Source organism: Ovis aries, chromosome 14 (genome assembly GCF_016772045.2).
Source record: "Ovis aries strain OAR_USU_Benz2616 breed Rambouillet chromosome 14, ARS-UI_Ramb_v3.0, whole genome shotgun sequence".
Classification (NCBI taxonomy): Eukaryota; Metazoa; Chordata; class Mammalia; order Artiodactyla; family Bovidae; genus Ovis; species Ovis aries.
The window spans coordinates 33911072-33933835 of record NC_056067.1 but is presented as its reverse complement, the minus strand read 5'-3'; the positions used below and the strand labels follow the sequence as shown (position 1 = coordinate 33933835).

General features: G+C 48.8%; 1 protein-coding gene across 2 annotated transcripts; it reads right to left on the bottom strand.

Moving 5' to 3' along the window:
* Nucleotides 1-485: 485 nt before the first annotated feature.
* On the bottom strand, nt 486-9155 carry CMTM3 (CKLF like MARVEL transmembrane domain containing 3). 2 transcript variants are annotated; one of them, XM_015100465.3, is made up of 5 exons: nt 8929-9155; nt 5139-5294; nt 4072-4167; nt 3559-3679; nt 486-1625 (listed from the first exon to the last, which is right to left on the bottom strand). In XM_015100465.3, exons 1-5 carry the CDS (start codon nt 9073-9075, stop codon nt 1597-1599), a joined length of 549 nt encoding a protein of 182 aa, XP_014955951.2. In that variant the 5' UTR covers nt 9076-9155; the 3' UTR covers nt 486-1596. The 2 variants fall into 2 exon arrangements, with proteins under 2 accessions (XP_014955951.2, XP_060254357.1); XM_060398374.1 differs by having other exon boundaries at nt 486-3679.
* Nucleotides 9156-22764: the final 13609 nt, after the last annotated feature.

Genomic DNA, 22764 nt, shown 5'->3' with positions numbered 1-22764 from the left:
TGGAGGGTGAGGACACTTCGGTATTGCTGTTGACCAGTGGCTTGGCCAGGGCTGGCAAGGTGGAGCCACTCCCAGCAGCCCATCGGCTTTTCCAGGTTCTACTTTTATATGTGTTTTCAGAACACGTTACATATTGTGCGAAAAGCTGGGGCAGAGTGCCCTGATCTTTCCCATTGCCTGGGCCAAGACACTGACTCACTGTGGGATTGTTACCTACCTTGATGTGAGAAGCTGAGACCCCAGGCCTCTTGTGGAGACCTGAGCAAGTCACAGAACCTTCCGTCAGATTCCTGGACTACGAGAGGACCATGTGAGGAGTAAAGAGCCCCCACGAAGATGCCTGGCGGGGAGCAAGTGCGTGGGCATCGCCGCTGTAACCTGCAGATGCAGGATCCACGTGGTGCCTGGGACCACGCTGTGCTGATGCATCTCACCTGACAGCGTTGCTCTGGTGTGTAAGGTTTTTATCAAACACACACTCCAAGCAGGAAGTGAGTCTGGTTTAATCCATGATGGCTTTTTTCAGGATAGGAGATTCACATGCAAGAGAAGAAGAAAAGACTACAAATGCCCAAAACATGGGTCCAGAACTCTGGCTCATTCACAAGGTCTCTTGGGTCACAGGAAATGCCACTGAAGAAGCTGCTTTTGTGTTAAAAAAAAAAAAATCATAAAGTAACAAAATCCTATTGAAGATATATGCACAGCATAAGGTCCTTAGGTGAACACAGAAGGCACGTCTCACCCCTCATGTGGGTCAGGTGTCCAGAAATACATTGTCCTGAGGGCCTGGGAGCCGCTCACCTGCTGACGGCCCCAGGAAAGAGAGGGTTGGGCTGGGCCTGCCCAGCTGCCCTGGGCGGTGTTGCTGCCACTTGTTATTTGGAGCCCTCAATCTTTTGGACCTGGTAAGCTTGTCTACGAGCTTTGCTTTGAAACAGTCGTACACCCAGAACAGGCAGGTCACCTGAAGACATGGTCCTGGTCTCCAAAAGTGTGAGGTGGGCAATGGGACCTACTCTCCTAGTCACAGGGTAGAGGCTAGTTTTCTCCCTACTTCAAGAATTAAGAGGGAACTGGTGCTCTTTGAACAAAAGAATTTTTGGAAGGATCATTATTGACAAAGTGCCTGGCATGAGCAGGGGCCCCAGCCACAGACAGAAACCACCGGGGCCCAGGGCTTGGCCTTGTGGCAGTCTTTATCTTGTTTCTCTCCCCCACACCCACCACAGCATGAAGGGCCCCCTGTGATGGGGTAACAAGGCTCCATCTGCTCTGTCCCCTGTGCTTATTTTTGGCAGAGAGGTTAAAGGGCTTAAGGTCCTGGGGTAGAAATGAGAAGGGGCGGAATATTCACAATGCCGTCATGGCAGAGAGGCTGGACAGTGCTAAGCCAAGGGTTGCCATTGTGTATAGGGGGCTCAGGAATGTTGCTTGGGGCTGTAAGGAGGCCTGCTCCATCGGCAGCTCCCACTGCTGCTTGAGAAATCACAGCCTCCCTCCCAACAGGCTTCCCTGGCCACACTCTGGCCGGCCTGGTCAAAAAGTGCGGGAGTGGAGGCCTGCGTGGCTCAGGTGCCAGGGCAGGGCAGGTCTTCAGTCGGAGTCAGAGTCGGAATTCTCTTCTGAAAGGAAAGCAGAGAGGATGCTTGGCAGGAGTTCTGGGGCCAGTGGTACCTGAGAGCCGACTCTGGAGAGGCACTGTCAGCTAGAACCCTGGGCTCAGGCCACAACAGCTGATGGTGGTGTCCGCTTGGTGTGGGGACTATGAGTGCCTGGGACCCTCTAGGCTGCAGCAGAAGGGAGGCGGGGAACCCAGATGCCCCTTCCTCTGGGGCCCCAGGCCCTCCCAATCTGCCTGGCTGTTCTCACTGCAGGCGGCAGGCTTGTATATCTGCACCCCACCACACCCCACACCCGCCCCCCCGCCGCCCCCCAGCCCGCAGTGGGGCTGGCTGTTGTCCGAGAAACTAAAACATACTGGAAAAGCAGGAAGCTTGTTTTTAGCCATTTCAGTCTCCCCTGCCCCAGGAGTTTCAATGTCACCTGCCTGGGGACAGCAGGCCCTCAGTGGAAAGAAGCCCCGTAAAAGCCCACCTTGTCTCTGTCCCGCCCTGGGTCACTGCTGATCCTCACAGGGCACGGCCACCTGTTCCAGAAACACCTCACCCGGATGGGGGCACCTGCCCTTTACAGTCTGTTGTCCTCACCCCCCTGCCCCATTTACTTTGCCTGCACACTCCTACAAATCTATCAAAACCCAGCTCGGGTCGCCTCCACAGCCTCCGAGCTGGCCCATAGGATGGGTGCTTCCTCGGCTGCTTCATCTCCACCTCTGTGAGCCCTCGTTTTGCTGTTATAGTTGAAGTCAACTTGGGTTCCTCCTGCTCCCTTCATGCCTTACGTGTACACCACCACTCTCTCTCTGGGTCTGATTCCTGCCCTCTCAACTCCCTGAGGGCAGGTAGTTAGCCTGCCCATCTGCACATCCCTAGGGCCCAGCACATGGCAGCCTCAGCAGGTGTTTAGGTCAACAGATGCTGACAGAAGGGCTGGGAGGGATCGGGGACACCAGGCTTGTGGGGAGGAGTTGTGCTGAGCCAAACATCCGATTTACTCACTTGCAGGGAGCTGACATCTGTCTATCCATTTAAAGCCTGCCTGGGGGTCTGGAGAGGAACAGGCAGGTAAACAGCTTGGGCCCTCTATCCCAGGTCAGCTCCTGGGCTTCCCTGCATTTCTGTGTGGGAGCCTCCATGCCCCTCCAGGTCCCGCACCTCTGGGCAGGGACCTCTATCTCCTCTGATGGCCTCCCCAGGCAGGAAAGCCCCAGGCTGCGGCTGAGGAAGCCCTGAGAGATCACAGGCTCCAAACTGGCTTGGTCCCTCTGGGCATGTCCCTCAAGGCACCCCCTGGGCTGCACACATGCACGCCAAGGCTGTGACGTGTTGGTATGGGTGCTGTCACGGATGGAAAAACCAGCCATCCAGCTTGCAGGTTTTCCCTTTCTTTTTAGGTCAGGTAATGGCACAACAGCCATTCTGAGCCGAAGGATGGCTGGAGGAGGCCAGAAAGTCTGTGGTACTTTTCCCTGGATATAAAAAATATCCATCCTTGGATAAAACAAGCCCGAGCTGCCCTGTATCTGCCTGGGTGCTGAAAAGAGCTTGGCTTGCTGGTCTTTAAGCTGGGGGCAGGCACGACTGGAGATGGGGGTGCTACTCTGGGACCGGTGACTACTCTGCAGCCCAGTGGACAGCACCTAGGAGTGGTCTTGTGAGGTGAGGAGGTGCCAGGCGTCCCCTCAGCGTGCCCTTCCTGGAGAGGCAGAAGCCCCAGAGAACCGTGTGTTCCCCGGAGGGGAGCAGTTTTATCACCAGTGCCACAAGAAGAGATACTAGAATCATGCTGTGAACACACTTCCTGCCCGCGGGGAGAGAGGAAATGCTCTTACTCCAGCCTTAAACTAGCCAAGAGCCCCCAAGGGAGGGTCCCCACAGCAACCATCCCAGGTGACGAGCCCGGTTCTCTGCTGGAACCCACAGGGTGGCCACCCACCTTCTGCCTTGTCAGCTGTGGTCTCGTGTGCGGAGTCCTCTTGTTTGAGGAATTTGGCCACGTCGTTAAAGATCAGGTAGAAGTCAATGGCAAACACGATGGTGGCAAAGAAGCCAAATACCTGTGGGAGACAGGGGCGGGGTGGATGGCACGTGTCAGCAGGAGCAGGGACCTGGGAAGGGGAAGGCTGCCCCGGGCAGCTGCCGCCCTGTCCCCATAGCTTGTCTTCATCTGCTTGGATAAGCAGCTCAGAATGGTGGGCACAGACCCCCTTGCGTTAATAACAGATAGGCAATCGAGCTGTTCATTTGGTTTGGCCAACAGCTTTTCCAAATTCCGGGCAGAGTCTGTCTTCAACCAGAGGACTGTGGCGTTGCTGAGAACCACAATCAAAAGCCAAGGTACCTCAGCAGAAGCAGACTGTGCCCAAGGAGCTAGGAGGGGTACCCACTTAGGAGTGGGGTGAATGTGAGTGGGGCACCCCCCGTTCCCAGAGGTTGGGGAGCAACTCACCCCGGCTGCTTTGGAAGCCCCATCTGGGTATTTGGCCACGGCTGTGATGGAGATGGCGAAGTAGATGAGGGCCGCTGTGACACAGCGGAGGAAGTCCTGGGGAGACAGGGGTGCAGTCACACGGCTGTGAGCTCCCTGCTGTGGGGCACAGAGCATGGGAAGGCGGCCACGGGGAGCTGAGGCAGGGGAGAGGGGCTCAGAAGGGTACTGTGTGCCAAGGACAGGGCTGGAATCCCTCTGTCAGATCCGGGACACAGGCAGGGCCCCCAGACCAGCCTCCATGCACTCCCCCTTCCAGGCCCCACCTGCACGCCCTGGTCCTCCTCCAGTCTCGACTCCTGCCCTGTCCAGGTGCCTCCTGTCTGCCATTCTCTGACAGGTGGACAACAGGGTACAGGCCAGGTTGCAGCCCACCCTGTGGCCTGGCCCATCTGGTGGGGAGGGAGAAGTTGGAACCCTTGTCACCCGCTCCCTCTGGCTCTCCAATAGTGAGATCTGGTCACCGGTCTTGCTCTGCCACATGCTTGTGGCAGATCCATTTAGGTACCACGGTTTGCACCTGCTGATCCCTAAAATGGGGACAGGGGAGAAAGCTGGAGACCAGGGTTCAAGTGTTTCAAGTGTACCTTTGCTGTTCCTTCTGACTCATTTCGTACAGCAAAGTCCAGGGTGGGTTTCTGGGCCCTCCCAGGTGATAAAATGAGTTGCCAGATGGCTGAGATCTGGGGGAGCCCTGCAAGTCCTCAGTTAACCCGCCCTGCCCCATATGGAAATGGCTAGAATTCCTGTGGCTTGAGGCTCATTCCGAAATGCCCAGCTGGGAGCACCAGCGCCACCTGATGGCCAAGGTTGAGAATGCCACCTGGGTTCACAGCCTCATAGAGGGACCCTGGAGGCCCAGGAGGCGGGCAACCTGCTCTGGGTCCCCTGGTTGCTGCATTGTGAGGCCTGGATCATCTGAGGCCAGGCCTACCCAACAGGTTCCAACTAACTGCACACAGCCTCCAGTGACTTGAAGGGAGGGTGAGGGCCAGCCAACCCCTTCCTCCTGGGGCCCCAGCCCTCACCATCATGGGCCAGCACAAGCCCTGCCACTTGTCATTCAGCTGCATGGCATCAGCAAAGAGGAAGCAGAGGGCCAGCAGGAACTCCAGCAGGGGCGCCGTGAGGAAGGCAGATGCTGAGGACGCCACATAGCAGACGAAGATGATGAACGAGAGACCCTGGGAGGCGAGGGAGGGAGAGGTCAGGGCCTGTGCACAGCCCCACCCTGCAGGCAGGAAGAGAGGTGGCTCCAGCAGGGAGTGACCTGCCCAGTTCTGCAGCCGCAGGATTAGAACTCTCAGGGTGCTGCCCCCAGTGCCTCTGGGCATGGCCCTGCACCCAGACTCAGGCTAGCTCCCTGCCAGGACCCAATGAGGAAGCCCCAGCCTCACAGCGTCCAGTACCCCAGAAGGCTACCTCCCCGCCACCCACCCCTGAGGCTCTGTAGCAGAATCCACCCAACCCAGATGATGCTCCACAGGGGAAAATCAAACCTACACTCTCTCAAAGGCAGTCAACTAAGCAAGAGCCAGTTTGAGAAAATTACACCCCAAACCCAAGAGCTGTGCTTTTCAATGAATGAAGAATTTACATGAAAAACAGGATACAAATCTGGCACTTTAGTTAATAATATGCCTGCTGAAGTATTCAAGAGTTGAAATGTACTGATGTCTGCAATTTACTTTGGATGCACCAAAAATAAAACGGATTGGACTCCCCTGGTGGTACAGTGGATGAGAATCTGCCTGCCAATGCAGGGGACACTGGTTTGACCCCTGGTCCAGGAAGACTCCACATGTCAAGGAGCAACTGAGCCTGTGTGTGCTGCCAACTACTGAAGCCCATTCACCAAGAGCCTGTGCTCCAGCAACAAGCAAAACCACAACAAGAAGCCCATGCACCGCAATGAAGAGTAGCCTCTGCTCGCCATAACTAGAGAAAGCCAGCCCAGTGCAACCAAAAATAAAGTATAAAAAAGTTAAGAAAATGGATTGATGGACAGAGAGATATGTGAGAGGGGCTTCCCTGAAAGCTCAGTTGGTCAAGAATCCACCTGAAATGCAGGAGACCCCAGTTCGATTCCTGGGTCAGGAAGATCTGCTGCAGAAGGGATGGATAGGCTACCCACTAGAGTATTCTTGGGCTTCCCTTGTGGTTCAGCTGGTAAAGAATTTGCCTGCAATGTGGGAGATCTGGGTTCGATACCTACTTTGGCAAGATCCCCTGGAGAAGGTAACGGCTACCCACTCCAGTATTCTGGCCTGGAGAATGCCATGGACTATGGGTCGCAAAGAGTCAGCCGGGTCGCAAAGAGATTTGAGAGCAAGTAAGTAGCAAATAAGGCAATGTGTTACCAACTGTATAATTGGTGGGCATATGTTTTTGCTGTATATTTTCAAATTTTCATAATAAGGAAAAAACATCCAGAGGGAGAGGGAGTGGTGGCATTGCCACTGCATGCCCTGCTGCGTCACAGGTCCCACCTTTGTGGAAGGAGGGGCAAGGTGTCATGAGGAACTGATTGAGAATGAGATGTTTTCTGCAGCATTGGCAACTGATGCGGGAGGATGCCAAGGCCCGGTTAGTTCCGCAGACCGTGCACTGGGAAGGGCAGACAGGCTTGATGGGGCTGTTCACAGGGCCCAGGGTCTGACGAGGCTTGTGAGAGCTCCTCACCACCACCCGTGCACCCAGTGCCGTTCACAGCCCACTTTGCAGATGAGAAGAGTGAGGTTAAGACAGATGAAGTGGCTTGCTCAGTGTCATACAGCTAATAAAAGGGCATCAGAATTTGAACTCTGGTCTGGCTGACTCCACATGTGGAATTCTTAAGCAATCCTGCTCCGTGGCTGCTGGCCCTTTTCCGTCCTGGTTTCGGTCACTCTGGCTGGGTTTGAGCACGTCCATAGCTGAGTAGCTCAGAGCAGGGTAGGGGGGCTCGGGAGGGATGACACCCAGATGCCCCACAGGGGGCACCATGGTGACTTCAGACAAATGAGCTGCAGAGCACGGGCGTCTGCTCTGAACATGACAATGGAGGTAGCTGAGCCCAGCCTGAACAGATGGGAAACTGAGGCACAGAGATGTGCTGAGAGGCTGCTGGAGCCTCCCAAGAAGACAAGACCACGGGACTCTGGCCCAACCCTATCCTCTACTTCCTGTGCCAAAGGCTGTTATCGGTGGCCCTCATTTTCCTTTCCCCTACCCCCAGAGCCTGATTCTGGGGATCCCCCTTTTGATTCTGTTCCTCATTCCCCAGATCCCTGGTGGCAACTTCCTCCCCCTTCCTGCCCATGTCAGCCTCCCACTTGCTTGGGCCTGGGGGCAGCCAGAGGTGACCTGAGAGGCAGAATGATCTCAACTGGCTCCTCTTGCCTCTTCAGTGCCCATCCCTCATCCGTCCTTCCCCCCCTTTCATCCACCTGGACCTAGGATCTTGGTGCCCAGTTTTGCCAAGGGCCTCCTCTACGCTCTGGCCACCCCTCTTCCACCCATGAGGAGGGCCTGAGTCGGGTGTGTTTGGGGTCCCCTCAGTGGGCCTTGGACTCAAGGCTTCTCTCCACAAATGTGGCTCCTATCAGTCTGCAAAGTGGCCAACCAGGAGGCGACTCCCAGCAGTGTGAGCTGAGTCCGGGATCCGGGTGCCTCATGTGGGGAGTTGGACAGGTGCTGGCTTTGTGACCTCTGAGCTGACCCCAGAGGCAGGAGGAGGCGGTAGGACCGACGCCTGCCATCTGCCCCCTGGGAGCCCAAAAGAGAGGTGGGGACAGAGTCCTTCCTTTGATCCCTGCTGTTCTCAACCATGCTGTCACCTGACCTGCCACTCATCCGGGTCAAATCCCCTAGATGCTGGGGCCTCAGCTTTCCCGTCTGCAAAGTGGGAATAATGACAGGGGTTATCAAATTGCTGGAGATCCAAGTAACAAGTGCTTCTGCCTCATCCCGCCTCCCCGCTAGGCGTCTTCCTTCCCTTCCCACCCCTCCACGGAGGCCAGCTCCAACCCCCAACCCCACAGGCCGACAGTGCGAGGGATTTTCAGAGTGTCCCGAAGACAAAGGGCTGACGGGCGTGGGTGGGGGGTGCGGGAAGAAGGAAGGAGCTCAGTGAGGGTGGGACGGCTGGCGCTGGATCCCAGCGAGGGCGGGGAAGAGGGGGATGAAGTCATCCCCCCCGGCCGCCCCTCCGCAGTCTGGGTGGGGGTAGGCTCCTGCGCGCCCCCCAACCTTGTGGCCAGGGCCTCACCCAATCCCGGGGGGTCGCCCCTCCCGGCTGTCGGGACTCCACTCTGGCTTCCGCCCAGCAGCTCGAGGCCGGGTCGGTCCTCCTTGCGTCCGAGGAAGCGAGCCCAGGAGCCGTGGGCCCACCCTGGGTCGCGAAGGGCCGATGCCTCCCGGGCCCGGCCGGGGCGTGGCGGGAGGTTTTGCGGAGCGGGGTGCCCGTGAGGGAGGCCTGAAGACGCGGGGACGCAGCCCGTCCCAGGGGCCCAGAGAGGGCGGAGGCGCCGGAGGTCACACAGCGCCGGGCTGGGCTCCCCGGGGTCCGGCCGCCGCGTCGGTGAGCCCCCTCCCCGGGCTCCCCTGAGGCCCCCGCATCGCCCGCGACCAGCGCGCGGCTCAGCTTCAACGAGCCCATCCCAAAGGGGGGAAGTTTGCCCAACTCAGCCCAACTCGGGGGGCTGCGAGCGAGGCCGGCGGGCGGGACGCCGGGCGTGCAGACGGCGGCGCCCCCAGCCCCACGCCCGGGGGCTGCAGGCGGGGGCGGCCGCTGGGGGCCGGGCTCCGCCTGGAGGGGGCCGTGGGCGCCGCACTCACCGTCTCCGCCAGCAGGAGGCGGCCTTTGAGCGAGCAGAGGAAGGCGCGCGCCGGCAGGAGGGCACGGAGCCCGGGAAGGGCCGCGCTGGGCTGGGACCGGCCGGCGGGCTCGGGGTCCGGGTCGGGCTCCGGGTCTGGGGGCCACATGGCGGCGGCGGCGGCCGATGCTGAGGCTCGGCCTCGCTCCCTCTCACTCTGCGCCCGGGAGGGAAGCGGAAACCCCGACTGTGCGGAAGGAGAGCGGGGCTAGGCTCGCAGGGCGCGGGGGCGCATCCCTGCCGCTCCGCCCCCTCTCCCGCCCCGCCCCACCCCTCCTCCCTTGCTGGGCTCTTCTCGCCTCCTCGCCTGCAGCCTTCCTCCCTGACTCCTGCCCCCTCCTCTCCTCTCTCCCCTCTTCCGCCCGCCTTCCTCCTCCTCCGCCCCTCCTACCCCTCGAACCTCGGCTGCCCGCACTCCTGCAGCCCGCGCTGGCCCGGGGCTTCCTCAGACCCCCGCCTTCTCCCCTCACCCCTGTCCTGGCGGCCGGAGACCTTCTTATTGCCGCCACCCAACACTCCGTCGGAGCTCTCAAACCACCCCTCCTTGCCCAGAAGACTGTCGGCTTTCGCTGTCTCCCGTCTAACTTCCTGCCCATGCGTGCTGGGGACCCAGGAACTTAGGCCTTCAAAGAGCGAGAAAACTCTGTCTTCCTGCGGCTTTGACCCCCACAGTCAGCTCCCTGCCCCACTCCCTGTCTCTCTCCAGTGGCCACCGCACCCCTCTTTGGCCTGCCCAGCCTCCTGGAGTTTCTTCTTTGGCTGCCCCAGCCCTGGATTCGGCAGCGCCCCCCGCCCCCCATGCCACACAGGCATCTTCATCTGGGAGGACTCCCAAACTTAGAGCTCGGAGCCCCAGCCCCTACACAGCACACACACACGTCTCCATGGAGTTCAGTGTGACCAAGATCCCACCCAAGACATTTTTAATACCCCTGAGCCTCTGCAATGGGCAGTGCCAGTTGCCCTTCTACCCCAAGAGCCAGACCACCCCCCCCCCCCCCCCCCACTCCCGTCTTCACCTCCTTAAGCTTTCTTCTATCTATGTCCACGTGTTAACCACCACAGCCTCCACTAGACTTCAGACAACTCCTCTCTCCTTCCTGGACTGTTGTGAGGGTGTCTTTTCTTTTCCTTTTTACTTTTTTGGCATGTGGGATCTTAGTTCCACACCCAGGGATTAAACCCGCACCCCCTGCCCTGGAAAGCAGTCTTAACCGCTGGACCACCAGGGAAGTCCTGTGAGGGTGCCTTAGGGGGCCTCTCTGCTTCCTCTCTTGGCCCACAGAGGGATGCTTAAGTCATCCGTCACAGTTGCTTCCATTCTCCTCACCTGCAAAGACCTTGATAGCTTCCCATCTTGTTTAGGGTCTTGGTATAGAGTAAAAAGAGCCCCTTGCTACCCTTTCCTCTGTCTCTCCCACCTGTAGAGCTGATTATCTCTTCCATGCTGCTTCTTGCAAAGGGATCTTTGTAAATGTTGACCCCTCTGCCTGGAATCAGATAACAAGGAAGAGAAATGTTATCTGATTAACTCCTCTTTATTCTTCTGTGATCATAACCACATTGTCACTGTCTCAAAGGAGACTTCCGGACCTTCCCAGCTAGGTAAGAGTCATTGGGTCATTTATTTATTCATTCCACACCAGTGCTAGAAGCCCAAGAGGCAGGGAAACCCCAGATTTGTTTGAGGGGGCAGGGTGGGTGGGTAAACACTAAAGGTGTCCAGAGAATCCTGAGTACGATGATTCCTAGTAATAAATGAGTGGCTGGTTGGAAGAGCAGCCAAGCAGCCTGTGTGGAAGAAAGGACTGAGCTAAGAGCTAATCACACAAGAGGAGGAGCCAGACTGTAGAAGACCAGGCCTTGGGGTTTAGATTTTACTCCAAATTCTCTGGGAGGTGGTCAGGTGAAGATTAGAATAGAGGATGACCTGGTTCTGATCTGTGTTAATTAAACACTATTCAATACTAACTCAGTAAGAAGAAGACAATCCAGTTTAAAGAATGGGCCAAAGATTTGAACAGACAATTCAACAAAGGTATATGAACATCCAAGAAGCACATGAAAAGATGTTCGATATCATTAGACATCTTAGAATGTGAATTAAAGCCACAATGAGATCACATTGTATTATACTCCTATCAAAATGGTTTTGTAAAAGGGGATGCTGCTATTTAAGTGCTGGTGAGGATGTGAACCAACTGGAACTGTCAGACACAGATAAGGGTGGCAATTGTTATCCCCCCTTTGGAAGACAGCTTGACAGTTTCTTAAAAAGTTAAACAGAGGAATGGATATAGAAGATGTACATATATACAGTGGGATGCTACTCAGCCATAAGAAGAATGAAATAATGCCATTTGTAGCAACATGGATGGACCCACAAATTTTCATACTGAACAAAGTAAGAAAGAGAAAGACAAATATCTTATGATATCACTTATATATGGAGTCTAAACTATGGCAGAAATGAACTTATTTATGAAACACAACAGACTCAGACATAGAGAACAAGCTGGTAGTTGCCAAGGGGGTGGAGGAGAAATGGGTTGGGAGGTTGGGATTAGCAGGTGCAAACTATTATCTAGAGAATAAGCAAACAAGGTCCAACTGTGCAGCACAGAGAACTATATTCAATATCCTTTAATAAATATAATGGAAACCAACATGGAAAATATATACATGTGTGTATAACTGAATCACTTTCCTGTACAGCAGAAAAACATTGTAAATTAACTTTTTTCAATTAAATAAAAAACTTAAAAAAAACAGTGAAACAGAGATCTACCATATGACCCAGCCATTTTACTCCTAGGTATTTACCCAAGAGAAATGAAAGCACACGTCTCTACAAAGGCTTGTAGACGGATGTTTATAGTAGGCCTATTTTTAATAGCTCCCACTGGAAATCACCCATGGTCCATCAGCAGGTAAAGGAATAAACTAACCATGGGATGTTTATGCAATGGCATACTTCTCAGGGATAAAAAGAAATAAATGATTGACACATGCAACAATATGGATGCATTTTGCAAATATTGTGTTGAATTAAGAAAGTCAGACTCGAAGGGATGATACTTTTGAATCCGTTTTGGTGGGATTTTAGTACAGGTGAAATGAACCTATGGTGACAAAAGTCAGATCTGTAGTTACCTGGGGGCATGAGGAAGCTTTCTGGGGTGCTGGAAATGTTCTTTATTTTGATGGGGGTGATGGTTTTACAGGAACTTACATTTGTCAAAACACACCAAACTGTACACTTGAAATGGGCGCATAGGATTTCATGTAATTCATATCTCTCATACTGAAGGGGTTCTGAGGAAAAAGAAAATATAGGGACTGAGTGGAGTGCCTGAGACGGCGCAGGAGAGGGCAAGCAGGGACAGGTGGGTGCCCTTGCGTGAGGTGACCTGTGACCACTGTGCACCCCCTGCAGGCTCTGAGCTCCCCGGGGGGCCTGTCCTCATGGCCCGTCCCATCCCAGAACCCATCACACAGGATGCACTAAGAAACGTCAGCTGTGGAATGAAGTGGGGTGGCCCTTTTCCTTTTATATTCTCTGTGTAAGGAATATTTCCTCATTCCCTTATTTATCTTAACTCATTCTTTGTTATAATTGAATACTATCATGCTTAATTTTGTTGGTTACATAGTTCCATCTTTGGCCATTAGGACCTACCTCCTTGAGGTGGGAGCCTCTATATCTAACATGCCACATCTATTTCCCCCCCTATTTCCTCTTTTTTTTTTTTGGCCATGTTGAGAAGCATGTGGATCTTAGTTCCCCCGCCAGGGATCTAACCTGTGCCCCCTGCAGTGAAAGTGTGAAGTCCTAAGCACTGGACTGTCAGGGAAGTCCCATCCATGATCTTATTTCCTGACGGTATAAGATGCTCTCAGGTTCATTTTATATTCTCCCCATCCCAACCCTAGGATCAGCTGTTCTTCTAAGAAGCTAAAAGTGCTTTTTAGTGAAGAATGGTGTTTAGCAACCGAGATCTCTCGGGACAGTCTTAATTTGCATTTCTCTAGTTATGAGTGGATCAGACTTGAGCTTTTTACATGTGTAAGAGCCACTTGCATTTCCTTTTCTGGGAACCAACTTTTCACATCCTTTGCATATTTTTCTATTAATTACTGGTTTAAAAAATTGATATCTAAGAGTGTATCTATTCAGAAAATTAATCTTGAGTGTTAGTTATGAGTATTTTTCCTGGTTTGTCAATTGTCTTTTACTTGGCTTTTTTGCCACACAGATTTTTTTTTTTCCTTTAGAACCTGCTGTTTTTCTCCCTGAATCTATAAATGTAGTGAATGGCAACAGCAGGCTCCCTAATGCTCACCATCTTTATATCTGTGCCTTTCTTAGTCATGGTGTTTTTGTTCTTTTGATAAGCTGCTGAATTCCCTTTATTAGTACTTTACTTGGGATTTTTGCCTGTTTTTCATAAATAGAATTGACCTCTAATTTTTGTTTCATTTTGTTTTTTTGTGTTATCCTTTATTTTGCTTGATGAAGAGATTTAAAGCCATATTTTTTTTCCTCTGAGAATAACTTCAGAAACATCCCCAAAATATTGCTCTAGCTTTCAATCCATTTCCAGCTAGCTGGTTGTTTCAATTTCCAGTTCTTCTTTAATCCAAGAATAACTTTTGAAAGGTATTTTTAGTTAGATTAATTTTGGACTGTACTTTGTGGTTAGTTTCTAATTTTATTTATTTTATTCAGAGAATAGTTCTATATGCTCTGGTTTTTTGAATTTGTTAGTATTTGTGTCCTAATAGTCAATTTTTATAAATGTTCCATGAGTATTTAAAAAGACTGAATATTGAATACAGACACAGACACAGAGAATGGACTTGTCGACATGACCAGTGGCAGGGAGGGAGGAGAAGGTGGGACGACTTGAGAGAGTAGCATTGATGTGTATATACTACCATGTGTAAAACAGATAGTCATGACCAACCTAGACGGCATATTGAAAAGCAGAGACATTACTTTGCCAACAAAGGTCCGTCTAGTCAAGGCTATGGTTTTTCCAGTGTTCATGTATGGATGTGAGAGTTGGACTGTGAAGAAAGCTGAGCGCCAAAGAATTGATGCTTTTGAACTGTGGTGTTGGAGAAGACTCTCGAGAGTCCCTTGGACTGCAAGGAGACCCAACCAGTCCATTCTAAAGGAGGTCAGTCCTGGGATTTCTTTGGAGGGACTGATGCTAAAGCTGAAACTCCAGTACTTTGGCCACCTCACGAGAAGAGTTGACTCATTGGAAAAGACTCTGATGCTGGGAGGGATTGAGGGCACGAGGAGAAGGGGACGACAGAGGATGAGATGGCTGGATGGCATCACCAACTCAATGGACGTGAGTCTGAGTGAACTCCAGGAGTTGGTGATGGACAGGGAGGCCTGGCATGCTGCGATTCATGGGGTCGCAAAGAGTTGGACACGACTGAGCGACTGAACTGAACTGAACTGAACTGCGTGGGAAGCTGCTATATAGCACAAGGAGCTCAGCTTGATGCTCTGTGATGAGCTGGATGAGCTAGGATGATGAGACAAGATGGGATGGCAGTGAGGGTGGGAGGGAAGCTCAAGAGGGAGGGGATTTATGTATACATACATATACATAGTGGAAGCTCAGCGGCCTTGAAAGTGAGGGCTCAGTGGTTGTGATGCACAGGCTTAGTTGCTCTGCAGCAGATGGAGTCTTCCCAGACCAAGGATGGAACCTGTGTCCCCTGCATTGGCAGGCAGATTCTTATCCATTGCACCAATGGGAAAGTCCAGTTTTACTCTTTAAGAATGTCTTTATTTTGCCTTCCTTGATGAAAGATAACTTCACTGGATGTAGTATTCTAGACTGACAGCTAATTTCTTTCAGCACTTGAAAAATGTGCCACTTCCTTCTGAGTTCCGTGGTCTCTGTTGAGAAATCCTCAATCATTCAAATTTTTGTTTTCCTAAAAGTAACGCATCATTTCCCTCTGGCTGCTTTCCAGATTTTTTTTCTTTATTTTTAGTTTTAAAAAAGTTATGATGTATCTGGGCATGGATTTTAAATTTTTATTCTATTTGGAATTTTCTGAATGTGAAATTGTAAATTTATGTCTTTTGCCAATCTGGGGAAGTTGTCAGCCATCACTTTTTCAATTTTTTTTCCACCACACTTTCTCTTCAGTTCAGTTCAGTTCGGTCACTCAGTCATGACTGACTCTTTGTGACCCCATGGACTGCAGCACACCAGGCCTCCCTGTCTATCACCAACTCCCAGAACTTGCTCAAACTCATGTCCATCGAGTCAGTGACATCATCCAACCAGCTCATCCTCTGTCATCCCCTTCTCCTGCCTTCAATCTTTCCCAGCATCACGGTCTTTTCCAGTGAGTCAGTTCTTTCCATCAGGTGGCCAAAGTATTGGAGCTTCAGCTTCAGCATCAGTCCTTCCAATGAATATTCAAGACTGATTTCCTTTAGGATTGACTAGTTTGATCTCTTTGCTGTCCAAGGGACTCTCAAGAGTCTTCTCCAACACCATAGTTCAAAACCATCAGTTCTTTGGTGCTCAGCTTTTTTTATGATGCAACTTTCACATCCATACATGACTACTGGAAAAACCATAGCTTTGACTGCACGGACCTTTGTTGGCAAAGTAATGTCTCTGCTTTTTAATATGCTGTCTAGTTGGAAGGACTGATGCTGAAGCTGAAACTCCAATACTTTGGCCACCTCATGCAGAGTTGACTCACTGGTAAAGACCCTGATGCTGGGAGGGATTGGGGGCAGGAGGAGAAGGGGACGACAGAGGATGAGATGTCTGGATGGCATCACTGACTCGATGGACAAGAGTTTGGGTGAACTCCAGGAGTTGGTGATAGACAGGGAGGCCTGGCATGCTGCAATTCATGGGGTCGCAAAGAGTCAGACATGACTAAGCGATTGAACTGAACTGAACTGAACTGAGTTGGTCATAGCTTTTCTTCCAAGGAGTAAAGTGTCTTTTAATTTCATGGCTGCAATCACCATCTGCAGTGCTTTTGGAGCCTAAGAAAATAAAGTCTGTCACTGTTTCCATTGTTTCCCCATCTGTTTGTCGTGAATTGATGGGACCGGATGCCATGATCTTAGTTTTTTGAATGCTGGGTTTTAAGCCAGCCTTTTCACTCTCCTCTTTCACTTTCATGAAGAGACTCTTCACTTTCTCTTCTCCTATTTATACAAATGTTAGACCTTTTGGAATTATCTCTAAAGTCCCTGAGACACTCTTCTTTTTATCTTTTTACTCCCTTTTGTGAAACACAATTATTTCTACTGAACTTTTTTCAAGTTCACTGACTCTTCTGTCATCTCCTCCAATCTTCTATTAAGCCCATTCAGTGAGTGACATAGTTTGATTATTGTTATAAGTTTTAAAATTTCCTCTTGCTTCTTTTAAAAAATAATCTTCTATTTCTTCTCTAAGACTCCATTTATTTCATGTATTATTATAGCATGGTTACAATGTTCTCTCTAAAATCTCCATCTAATCCTCCTAACATTTGTGTGATTCTTAGAATTATTATCTGTTGATTGCCTTTTTCTTCATGAGACATTGTCTGGTTCCTCATACATCAAGTATGTGAATGTAACAAATGCCACTGAGTGGTTAATTTTATATTACGTAAACTTTACCTCAATAAAAATTTTAAACATTCCTTTTTAAAAAGGAAAAAGTACTGATACATACTATGCATTGACAAAAGTTGAAAACAGGCTGAGAGAAGCCGCACCCAAAAGGTCACATATTGTATGACTCCATTTACACGAAATACCCAAAGTAGTCAAATCTATAAAAACAGAAAGGAAGTTACTGGTTGCCGGGGGTTGGGAAGAGGAAAGAATGGGGAATGATGCCTTAATGGGTACAGGGCTTCTTTTTAGAGTGATGAAATCATTCTGCAACTAGACCTGTGTTGATGGCTACAGAACACTGTGAACACACTAGATGTCACTAATGGTAAATTGTATGGGTATGTTACCATAGATTTCAAGTTGGTATGTCTGAGGCTGAGGTGCAGTTCTTTTTTCGTTTTCTTCTTTGGCTTTTTTTAATAAGCAAATAAAGGATTAGACAAAAGACGTTTCTCTTAGAATTAAAAAAAAAACTTTTCTTGTTGTATTAACCTTTTATTTTCTAAAAATTTGTTTATCTGTGGCTGCTCATCCCTGTGCATGGGCTTTCTCTAGTTGCAGCGAGCGGGGGCCGCACTTCAGTTGCTGCACAGGCCTCTCATTAGGTGGCTTCTCGTGTTGCAGAGCACGGGCTTCAAGGCTCATGGGCTCGGTAGTTCTGGTGCACAGGCTTAGCATGTGCAGCATGTGGAGTCTTTCTGGACCACGGATAGAGTCTGTGTCCCCTGCGTCAGCTGGATTCCCAACCACTGGACCACCAGGGAAATCCTGTGTTTTAATTAATTAATTTTTTAGCAAATGTTTGTCAGTGGTAATCTTAGAGTCATTACCTGGGCTGAAGGGGATGGAGATTTTTATTTGCTTTCTCAATTGCTAATTCCCTCCAGTTTTGAAGCTACTGCTTCATTGTTTTCTAATATTCAGGGTGACCTTTGATATTTGCTATTTTCCTCTTGTCAGTAACAAGAGACTTATGGTTTCTCTCATTCAAAACTTGAAGGATTTTCTTTATCTTTCAGTCAGTTCAGTTCAGTCGCTCCCAGCTCTGTGCAACCCCATGGACTGTAGCATACCAGGCTTCCCTGTCCAGCACCAACTCCCAGAGCTTGTTCAAACTCATGTCCATTGAATCAATGATGCCATCCAACCATCTCATCCTCTGTCATCCCCTTCTCATCCTGCCTTCAATCTTTCCCAGCATCAGGGTTTTTTCCAATGAGTTAATTCTTTGCATCAGGTGGCCAGCATCTTTAGCTTTAGTTTCCCATATTTCACCAAGAAATGTGATGTGAGGATCCTTCTCCAGTAAACTTGCTCACCACCAGGTGGCCCCTTTACATCGAAGACTAGCTTTTTTATTAATATAACAATGTTTCCTATTGTTTCTTTGTTCCCCCCACCCCACCCCACCCCGCAACTTTTTTTTTTTTCCTGTTCACACCTTCTGTTATCTCTTTTAGATGATTGTTCAACCTCTTGAATTTATCCTCCCTGTCTCTCTTAAGTTCTTCAAAAATAATCTCTGTGGCTTTTTTGGTTTACTTTCTGGGAAATTTCCTGGACTTAATTTTTTCAGAGCACTGATTTTCTATTGTATCCAACCCTTCTATTTAATTAAAAAATGTTTCTCCCCCCACCCCGAAAACTATTAGCTTGTTGCCCTTTTTACACTCTTTTTATTAAAAAATGAGTTCCATCAGCTATTGGATTTTATGTTAATAGAATTATGCAGTATGTACTTTTTTTGTGTCTGGCAACTTTTGTCCAACATTTCGTGAGATTCATCCTTATTGCCTGCAGTTGTTGATGCTTTATGGCAATCGTCGTGTGACTAGACCACAGCTTAGTCATTCTAATGTTACTAGATTTTTGGCTAGTCTCTTGTTTGGGGCTATTATGAATTGTGTTATTAGGCTAGTCAATGCCTTTTTGGTAAATAAATATTTTCTGTTGAACATATGCTTAGGAGGAGAATTGCTGAAGTTTTTTGGGGGTGTATGAAAAGCTAAAGTGTTAGTCACTCAGTTGTGTCTGTTGCTTTGCATTCCCATGGACTGTAGCCCACCAGGCTCCTCTGTCCATGGAATTCTCCAGGGAGGAATACAGGAGGGGGTACCCATTCCCTTCTCTGTGTATATAAATACTCAATAAACATTCATTAACATGCTTTGGAAAATGTAAAAAAAATTAATACTCTATCAACTGAGATATTTGGTGGAAAAAACAGATTTTCATACCCATTACAGTTTTTGTTTTAAGGACACAGCATCCATCTTTATTCTTTATTTTTTTTGGCAGTGCTGGATCTTAGTTGCAACATGCAAGATCTTTAGTTTCAGCATGCGAAATGTTAGTTGCAGAATATGGAATCTAGTTCCCTGACTAGGGATCGAACCCCCGCTCTCTGCATTGGGAGCTCCAAGTCTTAGCCACTGGACTCCCAGGGAAGTCCCCATTTCTTTTCTGAATGTACTCGTTAGGATTTTTCAGAATCTACACTGCTACTAGTTCCATAGGTGATATGCACGCTCCCAGGCTGTTCCTGGCAGATACCTGGTGTGGTTTTGCTCTGAAGGGGTATCTTCCTGCAATCTCTGGTGACCACATCCCTGACTTGGGGTCCTCTTTTCAGCATGACAAGTGGCTGCCTGTGTATTGTGCCTTCTCTGATTGGGTGTGGAAAAACTGTGCTCCGAGAGCCACTGCCAGGGGTTGAGAGGAGTGGCTACACAGAGAAGTTTGGGAAGGTCCACCCTTTTCCATTGGATTATGAGCACATTCATATTTACCTTATGCTTTTAAAATGATATTTACTTATTTAGCTGAACTGGGTCTTGGTTGTGGCATAAGGGCTCTAGCTCCCTGACCAGGGATCAAATGCAGACCCTTTGCATTGGGACTGTGGAATCTTGGCCTCAGGACCACCAGGGAAGTCCCTAGCTCACGCTTTTTGACAAAATTTACCTATGATGAAACACACAGATCTTAAGTATATAGTTGGATGCTTTGACAAATGTATACACCTGTGTAACCAGTTCCTCCAGTTAAGATATAAAGCTTTCTCATGCTCCTTCCTGCCCCTTCGTAATCTATCTCCATTCTCCACCTCCTGAGGGAACTATGGTTTCCATTTCTTTCACTATATTTTTCCTTGTTCTTTTTTTTTTTATTGAAGTCTAGTTGACTTACAATATTATATTAGTTTCAGGTGTATGTATTAATATTTTTATAGATTATACTCCATTTAAAATTATTAAATATTGGCTATATCCCTTTTGTTGTAAAGTATATCCTTGTAGCTTATTTATTTTATAAGCTTAAATCCCCTACCTCTATCTTGCCCCTTGCCATGTCCCATACCCCAGTGGCAACCCTTAATTTGTTTTCTCTATTGGGAGTCTGTTTTATTACATTCATTCATTTTGAAATTTGTTGTTAAACTTTTTAAATTAATTAATTGTTGTACTTCAGCTGTGCTCAGTCTTCGCTGCTTTGCAGGCTTTCCCTAGTTGCAGACAGCGGGAGGTACTCTCTCGTTGAGGTGCAAGAGCTTCTCGTGGTGGTGGCTTTTCCTGTTTTGGAGCACAGGCTCCAGGTGCATAAACCTGGTAGCAGCTGCTTGCTGGCTCTAGGGCGCGAGGGCTGGCTAGTTGCGGCTGGAAGGCCTTGGAATGTGCAGGCTTCAGCAGTTGTGGCACACGTGCCTGGACTAGGGATCAAACCTGTGTCCGCTGAGTTGGCAGGTGGATTCTTATCCACTGTACCACCAGGGGAGTCCTGTTTACTTTTTCAATTACACTGATAAGTGAAAACATACAGTGTCTTTCTCTGACTTCTTTTACTAAGCACAATATCCACTGTGCTATGAGCTTAGTCACTCAGTCCTGTCTGACGTTTTTGTTTTTTCTTTAAATTTTTTTATTGAAGGATAGCTGTCTGACTCTTTGCAACCCCATTGACTGTAGCCTGCCAGGTTCTTCTGTCCGTGGGATTCTCCAGGCAAGAATACTGGAGTGGATTGCCATGCCCTCCTCCAGGGGATCTTCCCAACCCAGGGATCAAACACAGGCCTCCTACACTGCAGGCAGATTCTTTACTGTCTGAGCCACCAAGGAAGCCCTGATATCCACTATGTTGTTGCAAATAGCAAAATTTCATTCTTTTTATAGCTGAGTAATATTCCATTGTGTATACAAATATGAGTGTGTGTGTATGTCTGTGAGTGTGTGTGTATACATAAATGTCTATTTAGATCTTTTCAGGTCACCCAGTTGTGTCCAACTCTTTGTGACCCCATTGACTGCAGCATGCCAGGCTTCCCTGTCCATCACCGACTCCCAGAGCTTGCTCAAACTCATGTCCATTGAGTCGGTGGTACCATCCAATCATCTCATCCTCTCTTGTCCCCTTCTCCTCCTGCTTTCAATCTTTCCCTGCATCAGCGTCTTTTCCAATGAGTCAATTCTTTCCATCAGGTGGCCAAAGTATTGGAGCTTCAGCTTCAGCATCAGTCCTTCCAATGAATATTCAGGACTGATTTCCTCTAGGATTGACTGGTTTGATCTCCTTGCTGTCCAAGGGACTCTCAGGAGTCTTCTCCAACACCATAGTTCAAAACCATCAATTCTTCAGCACTCAGTTTTTTGTTTTCTTGTTTTTTTTTTATGGTCCAGCTTTCACATCCATACATGACTACTGGAAAAACCATAGCTTTGACTAGATGGACCTTTGTTGGCAAAGTAATGTCTTTGCTTTTTAATATACCATCTAGTTGATCATAGCCTTTTTTCCAAGGAGCAAGTGTCTTTTAATTTCATGGCTGCAGTAATCATCTGCAGTGATTTTGGAGCCCAAGAAAATAAAGTCTGTCACTGTTTACATTGTTTCCTCATCTATTTGCCATGAAATGATGGGACAAGATGCCATGATTTTAGTTTTCTGAATGTTGAGCTTTAAGTCAGCTTTTTCACTTTCTTTCATTTTCATCAAGAGGCTCTTTAGTTCCTCTTTGCTTTCTGCCATAAGGGTGGTGGTATCTGCATATTTGAAGTTATCAATATTTCTCCTGGCAATCTTGAGTCCAGCTTGTGCTTCATCCAGCCTGGCATTTCACATGAAGTACTCTGCATAGAAGTTAAATAAGCAGGGTGACAATATACAGCCTTGACATGCTCCTTTCCCAATTTGGAACCAGTTCATTGTTACATGTCCGGTTCTAACTATTGCTTCCTGACCTGCATACAGATTTCTCAGGAGGCAGGTCAGGTGGTCTGATATTACCATCTCTTGAAGAATTTTCCACAGTTTGTTGTGATCCACACAATCAAAAGCTTTAGTGTAGTAAATGAAGCAGATGTTTTTCTGGAATTCTCTTGCTTTTTCTATGATCCAGCAGATGTTGGCAATTTGATCTCTGGTTCCTCTGCCTTTTCTAAGTCCAGCTTGAACATCTGGAAGTTCTCTGTTCAGGTACTGTTTGTTGAAACCTAGCTTGGAGAATTTCGAGCATTACTTTGCTAGCATGTGAGATGAGTGCAATTGTGCAGTAGTTTAAGCATTCTTTGGCATTGCCTTTCTTTGAGATTGAAATGAAAACTAACCTTTTCCAGTCCTGTAGCCACTGCTGAGTTTTCCATACTTACTGGCACATTGAGTACAGCACTTTCACAGCATCATCTTTTTTGGAATAGCTCAGCTGGAATTCCATCACCTGTGTTAGCTTTGTTAGTAGTGATGCTAACAAAGTAGTGATGCTTCCTAAGACCCACTTGATTTTGCACTTCAGGATGTCTAGTCTAGGTGAGTGATCACACCATCGTGGTTATCTGGGTCATTATTTTTTTTGTACAGTTCTTCTGTGTAGTCTTGCTACCTCTTCTTAATCTCTTCTGCTTCTGTTAGGTTCATAGCATTTCTGCCCTTTATTGTGCTCATCTTTGCATGAAATGTTCTATGGCATCTCTAATTTTCTTAAAGAGATCTCTAGTCTTTCCCATTTTTAAATCAGGTTGTTTTTTTGATAGTGAGTTGTATGAGTTGTTTCTATATCTTTAAATATTAACCCCTTATTGATCATATCATTTGCAAATATTTTCTCCCATTCAGTAGGTTGTTTTTTCACTTTGTTGA